This window comes from Hippocampus guttulatus, chromosome 18 (genome assembly GCF_054856545.1).
Source record: "Hippocampus guttulatus isolate MCC_2025c chromosome 18, RoL_Hgut_1.0, whole genome shotgun sequence".
In the NCBI taxonomy this organism is placed as follows: domain Eukaryota; kingdom Metazoa; phylum Chordata; class Actinopteri; order Syngnathiformes; family Syngnathidae; genus Hippocampus; species Hippocampus guttulatus.
Window position 1 is genome coordinate 8,392,656 of NC_141278.1, and position 15,071 is coordinate 8,407,726.

General features: G+C 44.8%; 2 protein-coding genes across 2 annotated transcripts; both read right to left on the reverse strand.

Annotated features, from left to right (window-relative positions):
• Positions 1-770: 770 nt before the first annotated feature.
• On the reverse strand, positions 771-9,418 carry nkain1 (sodium/potassium transporting ATPase interacting 1). The gene is made up of 7 exons (XM_086136416.1): positions 8,816-9,418; positions 5,784-5,921; positions 5,630-5,710; positions 3,482-3,679; positions 3,334-3,394; positions 1,856-1,937; positions 771-1,790 (listed from the first exon to the last, which is right to left on the reverse strand). The coding sequence occupies exons 1-7, from the start codon at positions 8,867-8,869 to the stop codon at positions 1,781-1,783; spliced, it is 624 nt and encodes a 207-aa protein (XP_085992542.1). The 5' UTR covers positions 8,870-9,418; the 3' UTR covers positions 771-1,780.
• Positions 9,419-11,038: 1,620 nt separating this feature from the next.
• Positions 11,039-14,767, reverse strand: snrnp40 (small nuclear ribonucleoprotein 40 (U5)). Its single transcript, XM_086136413.1, has 10 exons — positions 14,507-14,767; positions 14,150-14,279; positions 13,983-14,076; positions 13,674-13,839; positions 12,878-13,000; positions 12,594-12,714; positions 12,421-12,503; positions 12,202-12,263; positions 11,988-12,091; positions 11,039-11,208 (listed from the first exon to the last, which is right to left on the reverse strand). Exons 1-10 carry the CDS (start codon positions 14,618-14,620, stop codon positions 11,159-11,161), a joined length of 1,047 nt encoding a protein of 348 aa, XP_085992539.1. The 5' UTR covers positions 14,621-14,767; the 3' UTR covers positions 11,039-11,158.
• Between the last annotated feature and the right edge of the window lie 304 nt (positions 14,768-15,071).

Here is a 15,071-nt window from a genome sequence, read left to right on the forward strand (position 1 = left end):
GGGGAGGGCCGCACCGGGACCCGCTTCCTTTGTTAGGCGGTGTGCTGCATTTATGGACCTCATTCACGCCGTTTGTCAATGGAGGAACACTGTACATTCATTCCAGCGCCGAAGGGGGCGGTGGCGACCGGAAGGACAATGTTTTGTCTATCACATCATACTGAGGGGGGGGAAAAGACAGGAATTAAATGAAACAAAAAATATTGTTAGGAGTGGTGGGGAGGGCTGTCTCCAAGGTAACCAGGTAACTGGCAGCAAAGGGAACGCGCTTCGGTCAGACACGGAACATCACTGGGGCAGGGGGGTGCGCACCCTCACCCCCCCCCCCAAAAAGTAAGCCCAAAACAAAAGCCTCATCCGGGCCACTTGGAGCTCAGCGGGTGTTCTCCACGTCCCGTCCCCCGGGGTTTCAGGGAAGACTGCCGCAAAGCGTGTGGGGGTGACGTAATGCAGACTGGCTGTCGCCATGGTAACAGTGAACCGTTTTATTTTGAATTCGTATTTTTAGCATAAACACGACTGGAAGGGGCTTCACCAGTTCAACAAATACAAACCCTAATAGCGACTTTGAAACCTCAACTCTACTATCCCTGGCTCAAAGCGGATTTTGTGGTCCTACTCCTGTTTTGCAACCATACTTTGAAACTTTCTATGAACCTCAACACTTACCTTGAAACTCTATTCCTTAAACCCAAATGAGACAATAACTTGAAACAATCTCAAAAGCTTTCATGAAAGTATAAAACTCAATCCAGTGACGACACCATCCGTTGTTTATCATGTAGAAAGTGTGTTTTTATTATTTCAAACTGTACCGTGCACCTTGACGTCGTCAAGATGTTCACCTCATACCTGTCTCACTTCTTCGCTCCTCCCACCTCCCGTTTGACAGACAAAAAGCGTCAGAGAGTGAGAAGACCAACAAGAAACACGGGTATGAAGACAAAATATATACCCCCCATCCCCTCCACAACCTAATGCAAGCCCGTCTTTTTTTTTTTTCTAATCAAAATCAGTCATTGGCTGGTTATTTACATGCAGAGTATCCCCACCATCCCAACAGACACACTAATGTCGGATCCCAAAGCCATCTGCACAACCAACCCCTCTTCAGGAATTCACCTGATTGTTCTCAAATTTGACGTGGGCATCCTAGACAAATGGCCGACAATAAAATGTGGATATGCATCTGAGTGTGGTCGGAGTTTGGTGACACATGGTTGATGATTTGTGGGCTGGCTGCAGATGTCTTTGGGAGCAGAATTTTCAAGACTGCTCTAGTTTGACATCAATATATTCTAAAATGACAATGAGCTGCGCCTTTGTTCTTTTTTTCTTTCTTTTTTTTTTTTTAAATGACGTGACTCTCCCTCCCACAACAACAATGGTGTGCGGTGCCATTTTACAGCACCGGGTAATCCTGTGACACATACACACATCCTGTAGTACACTACAAACATTTGTGTTGATAACTGGTAAAGACGTGTGTCTGCGGTGAATTGACTGTCCCCTTACTCCGGTTCATCCTATCTGGCAATCCTTCCGACATGCTGGTTCATCCCTGAGCTTGGTAGATTCCATTCAGGGATGGTAGTCTTACTCTCACACTCTCACACACACACACACACACGCACACGCACACGCACACACACACGCACACACACACACACACACACGTCTTCTCCAAGGCAGGATAAGCTAGTCCTCTGTTTGGGGGGGAGCCATAACCAGTTTCCATCCGCAGTGGCACTGTTCAGCCTGAAGGTGGCGCAAGCGCCCATTAGCCAGCCCTGGGGTGCAGAGAGGGACATGTTAGGACTGAAAAGAGGCGAGTAAGATGACCAGTCTGACTTACGTGTAGAGAGGCTGCAGTTGGAGGTGCGAGGACTTCTGTGGAGGCTGGTAACCGTATGAGTCGAACCCGCCAATGAAGTCGACTGGGCGAGCGAAAGAGAGGATAGATTGGTTTTGTTTTGTGTCCATAAAATGTCTGGGTGCGTTGTCAGAATTCCGGACATGGTGAAAAAATTGTGGTCACAATAGAGTTGTAATATGTGCACAAAAATATTAATTTGCAGAGGTGTTGAGACCAGAGTCAGACTTAAATCGCCCACAAATGGAGCATACCTCTAGAAATACAGAGCATAACGGTATTGCAGTTTCCAGTGAAGGTGCGTTCCATTTTTTTATCTAGACGTCCAAGTTGTTCACAGAAATTATATCAAACCCACAAATAAGTATTTTGTGCGTATGCTATACTGTATCTCTATTGTGGCCACAATTTATAAACTTTTTATCCATGTCACATCTGGGGCTCGGCAGAATTGGAATATTAATGATGAAAAATGCGTGGCCTCCATGAGTCTCACAACAATACCCCGGAACACCCACCCATGTGTCACGCGCTTCGCGGTGTGACAGCTCCGTGTCACTGTTGAACCACTGGCCTTCATTTGTCAGGCTTTAGACGCATATCAGCCACATTGTAACCCAGGCGCACCAGTGACATGCGGCGCGCCGGCTCATGGCTGGTGCAAGTGACAATTAGATTTACAAATGTCATTTTGGGTGACTACATCCCAGTGAAGAGATGCCCCTCACTTAACTCAAGACGGTTGAGCCATCTCTTTTATTATATATATGATACAGTATATGAGCTACGAATAAATATCCACTAGAGGGCACTGTGTCTTTAAATACAATCTTCCCTACAACCAGGAAGTCCGAAAATTATTGCAGGATTATATTACGTGAAACCACAAAATAACCTCAATTAAAGGTCAAATATTTTCGTGGGGATAATGTGCTTAGCCAAAAAGTTCATTTTAAGGTACTGTAAGTGTTGTAAACGAAGCAACTGAAATCCAAATGGATTTTAACATCAAATTAGAATGACTTTTCTATTACATTGGAAATATGCTGATACGAATTTTGCTAATTGTTTGATGTCTCTTATTTGTAAATATGCCCCAAATTTTGTATGGATAAGTCATACAACATTTCTACAACCAATTCCTTTCTCCTTGGTAAACAACTACAGTGCAGCTCAGCCTGTGGCTCACGGGCATCATGACTTGCGCGACATATTTTTCGCAGTGCGTTCTAACTTTGCAATTCATTAATCTATAAAAGAAGTGACTGACGTTTCAGTATCCTAAAAAGAAAAGATGTCATTTTCAATCTGTTCATATTGACACAAAAGATTCGCTTTGCACTTTGTTGCCTCACTGTACCCAACGTGAACTCACTTTGAAATCGTGAAAACGATACGAAACTCTGATTACAACTTCCCGGAAAAGACATTCAAGAGAGGATGACGCTGAAGACACTCACAGCTGTCCTCGTCGTCCTGGAAGACTTTGCTCACGTAGCATGCGTACACAAAACCAAAAAGCTGTTCAAAGACAAGAGAGTTTCATCATACATACTGCATGTAGCGTGCAGCCTTTACACGATGTAGCGCGCCTGCCTGCATACTTACGGCCAACAGGACCTGGATGGCCGAGCTCAGCACTTCAATGTACTGATAGTCCAAAAGGCAGCCGGAGACGGTGATGACGTGATGGTCGTCCGGGGCCAAGTGCGAATCCAACACCGGCGTCACCAAGCAACCGGGACCATGCTCCATCCACCAGGAACGGTGTAGCGATGTGTTGAACGTCATGAGAAAGTCCCTGTCCTATGCACATTCAGACACATTACATTTTTTTTCAATATGAGGTTTTATAATTAAAAAAAAATGTTTTTTTACATTTGTATTATTGGCTGTCACAAAAGTGGGTGGACTCAAAGGCCCATAACCAAAAATTGAACAGGAAGTCGGCGATTTTTGGTTTGAAGGAGCCAATTTGGGGGCCGATTATTTTAACCCAAAATGGCTGCCTCAAGCTGTGATGACAGTTTCGTCCTACCAACAAAACCTAGCGCAGTACAATTTGGCTCCAGCAGCCTTTGGATTACGCTTTAGAACACCCCCTGTTGCCTTGACTGTGTTTTCCAGTCATGTTTTATTTAATCAATATTTGTGGAGTTTCCTCAATAGAATTCCATTCACTCATTCAATTTTTTCGTTTTCCGATCCACTTACCCTCACAAGGGTCGTGGGGGCTGTTGGAGCCTATCCCAGCCATCTTCGGCCAGTCGGCAGGGGACACCCTGAACCGGTTGCCAGACAATCGCAGGGCACACGCTGACGAACAACCATCCGCGCTCACACTCACACCTACGGACAATTTAGAGTGTTCAATCAACCTGCCATGCATGTTTTTGGAATATGGGAGGAAACCGGAGTACCCAGAGAAAACCCACGCAGGCCCGGGGAGAACATGCAAACTCCACACAGGGAGGCCGGAGCTGGAATTGCACTGAGGTCGACGCGCTAACCACTGGACCACCGGGCCGCCTTCAATAGTATTCCAGTAAAAAAAAAAAAAAAACCACAGTACAACAAAGTAATCATTTATCAAGGCCTCTTAACGTAACAGGCTGCCTTCCGGGCAAATTCTCTTGCAGTAGTGGAACACCATCACCATGTTCATATAAATATTATAAAGAGCACTTTGTTAAGGACGCTTCCGATGGATCTTTCTGATGTAAATGGCGTGTAAAACACTGTAACGGTTACATTTGTTGTTTAATGGGGAAGGAGTGTAACTTAGTCAGCTTTGCAGTGGTCTCTAAAATAGCACAATAAAAAAAAGCAGTAAAAAGCGTGAGGGATGTGCCCTGTGGGTATGGAGAGGGAGGGAGGGCGACTTTGCGGCTGCTGTAATATGGTCCACTACTTGCAAAACCACTGGGGAAGAGAGGAAAAGAAGTAGAGGGGGTCGGGGGGGGGGGGGGGGGGGAATTGGTGATCTTATTTTTCCCCTTGCCCCCCCATCCTCGCTCGTCTCTGGAGGCCTTGAAGCTACTCTGCTGCTACGTTGCTCTTATTTTTCAATACAAGAAGGATCCAATTGCCTCATTGACTTTCCCCCTGAGTGTATTTGAAGTTGCGGAGGAGTCCAACAGCATTGTCTGGGAACTTTGCCATGTGTCCTTTTGGGTTGTCATTTCTTGCCAAAAAAGTCGGCATTGTGATGCTGAATCTGCTCGGCCAATTAGCGGCCAGCGGTCGTTTGCGTTGCCCAGCCACTTCTATTCTAAGTGGATCAGATCTGGATCAAACTTGGTTGGATATTGCAGGTTCCAGATAAGTCATACACATCAAAAATTGAATTCAAACTGGATCCGATCTGTTTTAAATTGGGGTTGTTGTTACATTTTCAACATACTCCAAGCAAATTTCATCCAAACTGGATCCAATTTGGAATCAATCTGGTTTGATAATCCAGTTTTAGTGCATGCCCCGAGCAAATTTCATTCAAACTGAGCAGCTCGGGATTATAGATGGTTTGAATTACAATATTTGCACATATGCATCGCATTCTGATTCAAACCAGATCTGATCTGGATTCAATTTAGTTTGATTGTAGTTCTACAGTGTACACAGCACATTTTATTCAAACTGGTCAGACCCGTATTCACCGTGGTGTGAATTACAAGTTTACACCTGGTCTTGAGTCCTTTAAACGGAGCAAGTATCAAGTTCTCTAATCAAGATGAGACTGACGAGTGGTGAACTGACCTGAGACAGGTTGCCCACCTCCAGGTAGAAACAGATGATGAAGGAGTTCCAGCCCACCCACAGCACCAGCCACACTGCATACTACAAATAACACAACAGGCTTGCCTCACAGCCGGCTATTTTTAGAAACCCAAATCGTCTGCCGTGTACTCACAAAGATGAGGTATCTGAAGCGGAACTGCGCGGTGCCGAACATGCCCAGGATGACGGCCATGGTGTGCAGGAAGTTGGCCAGGATGGGTGCCCACTGGTAGCCCAGAAAGTCAAACACCTGCCTCTGGAGGGCGGCCACCTGGGGATTGCAACAAGACCAAGGAGTCCCGTTAGAACATGCTGGCGACATGCGCGCTTCTGCAGCTGTTGCCTTGGTAACTGCCTGTAGCCTAAAGACACCCCACTCCAAACTAATGAGGATGTACGGGCCGCAATCCCAACAATTGCCTCCAGTACACGCACACAATGCCATCGTCACGGTGGGCTCGTGTTACACACTTATTACATTCGGACAAGACAAAAAAAACAACAACATATTTTTAGACGCATGGAGCTGCTAAGTTTAACTCCAGAATGAAGACCAGATGGCGAATGGGGGCCCTCCGGAGCATGTTTGAGGTCAAAGAACTCCCTCCACACGCCAATATCTCGACAAATACACACACACACACACACACACACACACACACACACACACACACACACACACACACACACACACACACACACACACACACACACACACACACACGAGCTACAAGCAGCTGCAACTCAAAGCACTGACTGTACTGGACAAAAAAATGTCTGATTAACCCGCATGTAGCACGCTGCTTTAATTATACCCCGGAGCAGCACACAGTGCCAAACATTGATGTGAGGCATTCAAGGAACCTCGGACCTTTTAACTGCAACCACCCTCCTACATACAGGAGAGTCTTATACTGTCTACCATCAGATATGCAATTTATGAGCCATTCCTTCAAAGAAAACTGCTCCCAGAAGCAACGGCTGTGTTTGTATAGCAGCTTTCAGATGCAGCAATTTGTCTAGTTATCTATCGGTAGCGATAACAAGATATCTGGTATGCAATCTCTTTGATTTATTTGCCTTGCCGTACTAGTAAAAGTGCCGCCCTGCGTAAATCATGTCGCAGTTGTGATTACCGGGAGAAACAACAGTTCCGCGACCATAAATACTTAAAATAATCTGCGAAACACTCGCGAGGGAGAGAAAGTGTGCAATTCATAAATTCAGGATTTGAAGCGTATCTATGCACCCACACATGAGTAATGAGATATTCCATGTTTACATTACTTATGTATTTGCATTCTGGATCAGATCCAGATTTGTCAGAAAGTAACTTTTTACAGAATGGATTTATACAGCAAATTTCCCTCATGCTTGATTATATCCAGATTAAACCTGATAAAGGTGAGAGTTTGCTGGATGAAAAATGTTGAAAATCAAATTGCCTTCAAATCAGATCAGATCTGGATATTGGCTTGACTCGACATGTTGAAGGGTGTGTATAGCATTCCCTTCAAAGTGGATAACATTTGGATTCAATTAAGCGAACATTACACTTTAATATGGAGTTCAGATTTCACTCAAACTGGAGCTAATCGACACAAATTTGGTACGACATTAATTTTAGCAAATGCATAAGAGATTTGAGGGAAAAACAAGATTGGATCTGGATTAAACATAAACAAGTCACATATTATGAGAACTGAATCAGATCTGGAATAAGGTCGGTAAACACATTATGTCATGATGACCACTATCAGGACTCAATATGAATATTAATTTAAGATTCCACTTAAAGTGGATTTGAGTTGGATGAAATTTGGTCAACATTGCATCTTGATTATTGACTGAACACAAATTTCACATTTCATTCAAAGTGTATCCAATCTAGAGTGAACTTGTTTTCACACTGGTTTGAAAGCAAACACAAGCCAAATTAGATTCAAGGTTGAGCTGGCCTTTTATTGACCGCATGAACAAAAGATTGGATGGAAACCGAATTAGCTCTGGGTTCATCAATCCATCCATTTTCTAAACCGCTTGTCCTCACAAGGGTCGCGGCCAAGCCGGACCCCGTCCCAGCTGTCTTTGGGTAGTAGGCAGGGGACACCCTGAACTGGTGGCCAGCCAATCGCAGGGCACACAAAGATGAATGACCATTCGCAGTCACAATCCCACCCAGGGACAATTTTAGAGTGTTGCATTAACCTGCCATGCATGTTTTTGGAATGTGGGAGGAAACAGGAGTACCTGAAGAAAACCCACTCAGGCACACGGAGAACATGCAAACTCCACTCAGGACGGCCGCAGCCGGAATCGAACCCTGCACCTCTGCGCTGTGAGGCCAGCGCGCTAACCAGTCGCCCACCGTCCCGAATTCTAGGTTCAATTTAGTAAATTGCTATTATCAAGAGTCAAACCTGAATCAGATGTTCACATTTCATCAAACTGAATCCAATCTAGATTGGACTTGATTGCACAGTTTTACGGCATACATAGAGCAAATTTCATTTAAACCAGAGTCAATCTAGATCAAATTACACATTATATTTTAAAACACAGTGTTATGGAAAGTGGATCACATCTGGTTTCACTTTATCGGGCATGACATTTTGACCATAGAAATTTCTTATTTCATCTAAACTGGATTCAACTTTAGATTCGGTTAGGTAAACATTAGACCAGTGGTTCTTAATCATATTTTTATTTTTCACTAATGAAGGGTTCGGTGCCTTTTACAAGGTTAAGAACCACTGCATTAGACCTTAATATGAAGTTCAAATGTCATTCAAACGGGATCCAATCTAGGGCGAACTTGGTTTGACATTCATTTGACAGTTTAATCATGGCAGATTTCATTCAAGATAGATCCAACCTGGATTCATTTTGACATTTTACAGACTTTGCATAAAAGCACCTTTCATGAGAGACGGAATGGAAAGTTCTCGTTTGATTCAAACTGAATCCAACGGGATCAAACTTAAGGTTCAGTGTTACTTTTAACACATACAATTTCATGGAAACTGGATCAGCTCGGGATCAAAACTTGATTTTGACTTTACGCAATAAACGCTCTCATGGGGACTTTTTTTTGTTTGTTTGTTTCGTGCGAATCAAAGAGTGTGAAGTAAAGCGGAGGATTGTTGCTTGTTGTTAGGCACTCACCAGCTGCAGGGAGCATATGACCAGCAGCGTGCATCTCCCGTCGCACTTCCCCATCTTCGAGGGCTCGGCACGCGGCTTCGGGCCGCGCAGGCTCCGGGGGAAGGACGGCTCCCCGCTAAGATCCAGACTTGCCTGGCCGTGTCAACTCACACCATTCCGGGTTGAGGAGGCCCTGCTTGCCGCCTCCTCGCTCCTTTCCTCCGAAGCTCGACTGGTGCTAGCCCTCACAGCGGGGGAAACATTTTTTTTTAATGCTCGTATTTTCAATTTATTTTCGTCTTCTTCCAGGTGGGGGGTTTGAAAGAGGGCTTCGCGCCGGGCCCGCTGCGGTCAGACCACCAGCGACAAGCGAATCACCTCGGCCACACCTTCCGGAGGGTCTGGAGGGAGGGGAGAGAGAGAGAGAGGTGGGGGCATGCATACACACACACACACACACAAAGGCACAAAGAAAGGGGAGAAAAGTGTTAAGATGGGCCCGCGGGCTACAGAAAGAAAGAATTGAGCATCATATGATAGCGGGATCACACGGGGAACGAAACCGCAGCGTGTCTTCGGAGGCTTCGGCTCCCCCCGCCCGGCGACGGGACGCACAAAGCAGCCCGTTGTGACTCACCACGTTCGGATGAACAACAATCGCGGACTCCCGTGAGGCTCCCCCGCTCGCCGCCTTCCCGTTCCGTCTTCTCCGTCGGTCACCCTCCAAGAAAAACGGTTAGATTTGGGTGTCCGGGGAGGGGGGGGGGTGCAAGTGGGGAAACAGGCTCCTTCGCTTCGTCTCTCCTCGCCGTCTTTTGTCAACAATCGATGCCGGGGTGTGCGCAGGAGGGACCGGAGGAGTGAGGGGGAAAAGAGGCGGGCGGGAGAGCGAAGAGGTGGTGGAAGTGGGGGGAGGGGGGCGGCCGTGGCGGCGACCCCCTCGAGGAGGAGCTGCGTGGATCCTGCAGGGGGGGGGGGGGGGGGGTATAAAAAGAGAAGCAACAAAAGGGGGTGGTGGTGGTGGTGGGTTCGGCGCGGATGCACGCACGCCCAGCAGCGGGGATGGATGGAGGGAGGGAGGCCGGGCGAGATCGCACTATTGGCCCCGGGGAGACGCTCGGCTACTCGGCTTTACTTCCACATCACCAGCCACCACAAATATAAAATGCCTGGTAGAACACTTACCTGGAGGTTGATATATCAACAGTGTTGAGAAAAAGTTGCACTGTGTTGCGACTAAAATTATATATACTTTCTAAGTCGTACACGGTCATGTACTACATCTACCAAATTGGAGCAGCCTACTCGTTACCAACTCTTCTCAAATGTCCTTCTAAACACATCAAAGATTACCAAAAAAAGTAGTGTGTGTGCGTTTAAGTTATACAGCTCCATCTGTTGCGCACGTGGATGAACACACGCAAGCATACAGATTCAAATAAAAGCACAACAAGTCGGGATGCGTTTACCAGTTTGTCCGTCATTTGTTGCCGGTCGATGCTATCTGTCGTTTCTGCCTACATTGTGTTTATATTTATATGTTTAAACAATCTTTAGGTTATTTTTTTTCCAACAGCTGCATCAAATATTCAAAACGCCTTAATGACACTCAAATTGGATCAGTCGTTTAAAGTTGGTCAACATGACACGTTATAGCAGACACAGAACATTCGATTCACACTGCGCCAGATCCAGATTAAATTTAGTTTGACAATTATTCCAATTACCCTGAAGAGGGTCGCGGGGAGTTGCTGGAGCCTATACCAGCTGATTTCAGGCTGACTACACCCTGAACTGGTCGCCAGCCAGTTGCAGGGCACATATAGAGACAATTGACCATTCGCAGCCACGTTCACACTGAATGGGAATCGGTTCCCACGCTGCACGCACACAAGTCAGGCGAGTGTACCACTACACTATCAGCGAGTTTCAAACTGGATCATACCTGGATTGAGTTTAGAAACATGAATCACAAAAAAAAAAGATCCGGACATCACAGTTTACAGCCTGCACAGACATAGCGAAATGGCTTTCAAACTGGACCAGATCTGAATTAAACTCGTGTTCACATTAGTTTGGTTGCTTGTGGAGTACTTCACAAAGGAATAAAGTTACGATTTGATCTAATTATTTCTTATACCCGGTTCAAGATAGAGATAGCTAACATTTCGAGTCATGGTAAAAAAAAAAACGGGTAATCTTCTGAAAGTTAATTTGGGGGTGACTGTCAAACAAGATCAGACCTTTTTTTTCCTTTACAAAATCAGTGAATTTTATTAAAAAGAACAAAAACATAGCGTTACAAAAAAATAAATCATTGCTGATGTTCTTACGCACTCACACAATTGCACACGCGCACGTCTGCTACTGAATCTCTCCCATGTACAGTCGTTTATCACTGCCACCAGAGAGCACTGGGGAGACAAAGAAATCGCAACATAAGCAAGCCGCTGGAAAAGCAGATAGACTCAATATTTACACATGGAATTGTAGTTCCAATCTATTTCAACAATGCTCACAGCATTTACTAAGTATTGACTTTAAAAGTGGCTTATTGCTTACAATTCTTTTGGGGGGAAAAAAAAACATTTATATTTCTGAGAAGGTCAAACAGTCCTGAAATTGAAATAGTATTTTCAATGAAAAGTCATATTTCCCCAAAAGTAGCATATTTTCAAAATACGTTTTCTCGGTAAATCTTTTCTTCCAAAAACTGCACATTTGACCACAAGTTCTATTTACAAATAGGTACCATTTTCTCCCCCCAAAAATTATTTTTAAGCGAGGAATTAATACATTTCCAAAAAGAAAAAAAATCAAAAAATGAGATTTTCAACAGTCGCGTCCTCCCAAAACAAAAAAAGTCACATTTTAGAAAAACTGTTGTATGCTTCTTCTAAAAATTGTATATTCTGAAAAAAGCTGTATATTTTAAAACAAACAAAAAAAATCTGATTTACTAAATTAAAAAGTCCTTTTATTTTAAAGACAGATTTTAAAGAAAAAAAGTATTTGCAAAAAAATTGCTTAACATTTTCAAATACAGCACAAAAATATTCATATGACTTTTCAGCCACTAAATTTTGTTCTAATGTCCTACAGAAAAATTCCCAAAGAGCAAGTGTTGCCGAATCGCGATCGGACGAGGCTCGACTGTACCCTCAAACGTCGGCGGGCGCAACTCCCGACTTACCGACAGGCTCCTCGGGATGAAAGACCACCTCGTTGACCGAGCCGGCGTGTCCTGGCAGCTTGTAGAGGATGCGGCGTGACGTGGTGTCCCAAATGTACACAAATCTAATACAAAAACGTGGCACTTTTTTGAGTGAATTCTGGTCGCTCTCTTGTCGACATTTCATTTCCCCGCAGCTTCCAACGCAGAATTAGTGCTTGAGCGTGTGTGTCACCTGTCAGCTGATCCCGCGGCTATTTTGCTACCGTCAGTGGACCACGAGCACCTCAACAGATTCTTGAAGAAAACATCACTCATTGTTGGATTTTTTCAAGAAAAAAAATAAATAAATAAAAGCCACACACTGCTAGCCGATGACTGACTCTGTGAAAAATACTAAATCTAACGTAGAGAGAACCGTATTGACCATCGTCTCGTGAATATTAATCAATACCTTTTCAAAGTTGTGTACGTTGCCCTGGAAAATCTTCACACATCTTTCCTTGGGTGCAAAAGGTCGAACGTCCCAAATACGCACTGCGTGCAGAGATATGCGACGGTCAAAACACATGCCTGAAAAGAGAGACGGGCGGAGTCCGCGTTTTTTCCATGGCGTAAAAAGATTACCGGTGTTGTCCATAGAGTTTGAGAGAAGGTAAGATCCCTCCGAACTGAGACTGAGTCCGGTCACGGAGTCACCGTGCCCGTGCATGTTGTACATCAGCTTGTTCTGTCTCAGGTCCCACACCTGCAACGCACAAATACTCATCTTTTTTTTTTTTTTTAAACGGAAACAATGATTTCGGTAATTAGGATGAATGGGTTGATTAATTAAAACGTTTTTTTTATATATTTCTTTGAAACATTGACAACAATCAAGCTATGACGGATTCAAGAGCAAGCGTTGTTACCTTGATGTCGTTGTCGATGCCTCCGGACAGAATTTGGTCACTGGTGTCGTTGAAGGTGACAGCGAGGACCTGGTAGGTGTTCTGGAAAGTGTGGATGGCGCCTTTCTTGCGCACGTCCCACAACTGCAACGCAATACGTAGAAGGATTCATTATGCGGTGGTACCTCGAAATGCGAGTGACCCCCCATTTGAGAGTTTTTCAAAATATGAGCCACAGCTCGGACAATTTTTCTTTTGTCTTGAGTTGCGAGCGAAAATTGGGAGTTTCTAACTAACACAGAAAAAAGAGAAAATTGTACGCGTTGACTTCAGCAAACAACATGAATACAATGTCAATTCAAAATCACAATTTTGCCTTCTGCTAGCTTAATGCTAACAGATATTGAGGAGAAAAAACATACAAGGGACAATGAAACGAGCATCAATATTGCAGTATTTATAATCCTTGAAGCATATTCAAAAATACTTACAGGCACATATTCTTTATACACCGTAAAAACAAAACAAAAAAAGTCATGGTAATGCAATTTACGGGGCTTAGAAGGGACTGTCTTCATTTGATTTATTACGTAAGCATTATACACTTTCCCCTGGTGGCCAAAATCATAATTCAAAATTGTTTCATTCTTTACATACTATTAAATTTCGAAACTAATGTCTGTTTTGAGAAAGCACAACACTGAGGAGCGATATTTTACATCTTGCTATACACATACCATTTGGGGTGTGTGTGTGTGGGGGGGGGGGGTATACAGTACATTCGGCATACGTGACATCATATTCCACGCCGCCTCACCTTGACGGTCCCGTCGTCGCTGCCGGTGCAGACGAGTTGGGGTCCCCTGCGGGCGGGGTAGCAGGTGTTGACGAAGGAGGTGTGGCCCTTCAGCCGCTTGATCCGCTCGCCCGTCTCGCTGTCCCACACGCCCACCGTCTTGTCAGTGCTCGCAGAGAACAGCAGGCTGACCGGGAACAAAATACACGCTACTTTTTCAATTTCATCTGGTGTTTTAGAAACATTTTAACGGTTCTAAGTCATGTTTTGGGGTTTGAAAGTATGCTTTTAAATAAGGGCAATTGTTTCAAAGTAGGTGAGTGGACTGACCTTCCGTCTGTGTTGTAGTGCAGCTCCATCACTGCTCCGCTGTGACCCTTCAGCGTTGCAAAGTTGTCGCAGTCGCCATACACATTCCACATCACTGCAGGCACGAACATAGCTCATGTCTTCCTCGCACAGTAAAGCCTTCATGCCGTTTGTGTGTGACGGCTTACATATGAGCCTGTCAAAGCCAGACGACGCCAGGGTGGCTCCGTTGGGGTGAAATTTGCAGCAATACACCTCGCCTTCGTGGCCCGACATTAACATGATGGGGGCCTGCAGGCTGGACGACCTCGGGGGCCCCTAGTGGAGTCAAATCACATTAATACATTTGAAATATTTACAACTACTAACTGCTCATTTGCACCACTAGGTTGCACTGGTGGGCTATCTTACTCCTAGCCTCCCATACAATGAACAACCGCCGAGAACGTATTTCAAACTCTAGTCCGTGCACAGTTATTAAGTTAAAAACATAAATAATGAGCTTAGTCGTCATTTTTATGCGACTCGGAAACTCAAAACAGTACCGCGGCCACGAGCTGCTGAGACTGGGCCGCCGCCACCAGCTCCGTCCGGGGTCTTTTCAAGGAAGCAGAGGGCACCACCGCCATGTCCGCCACTCTCTTCTTTGGCTCAATCATGCTTATTTCTTCGACAAAAGCGTCCAAAAGTGTGAAATTATGTCCCTTTAACTATACAAATACGAATGTATGGCCGCCTTTTCACGGTCATGCATAAGTGGCCAGCTATCCGGAGAGAACAGAGAGAAGTAGTTCCGCGAGTTCGAGTGTTGTGATTGGTCGAGATTTGCAGTCGCTGTGATGATTGGCTGCACGGCTTGCGGTCGGTGGCATGTAACCGGAAGCGGAAATGAACTAGTTGAGCGTTCTCTGATTGGTAGAAAGAAAGGCGGCTACGATTACCAATGACGTCGACCTGTGTACAGCAATCAATAGATCAGCATTGTTTAAAAAATTGAACAATCAGGAATTGCAATATTAAGAAAATGGCAAAGTAAAACAATAAACGGATTCATATATACATAGCGAAGCATTTCAAGATTTCCAGCGCCTACGAACTCATTGGTCAAAA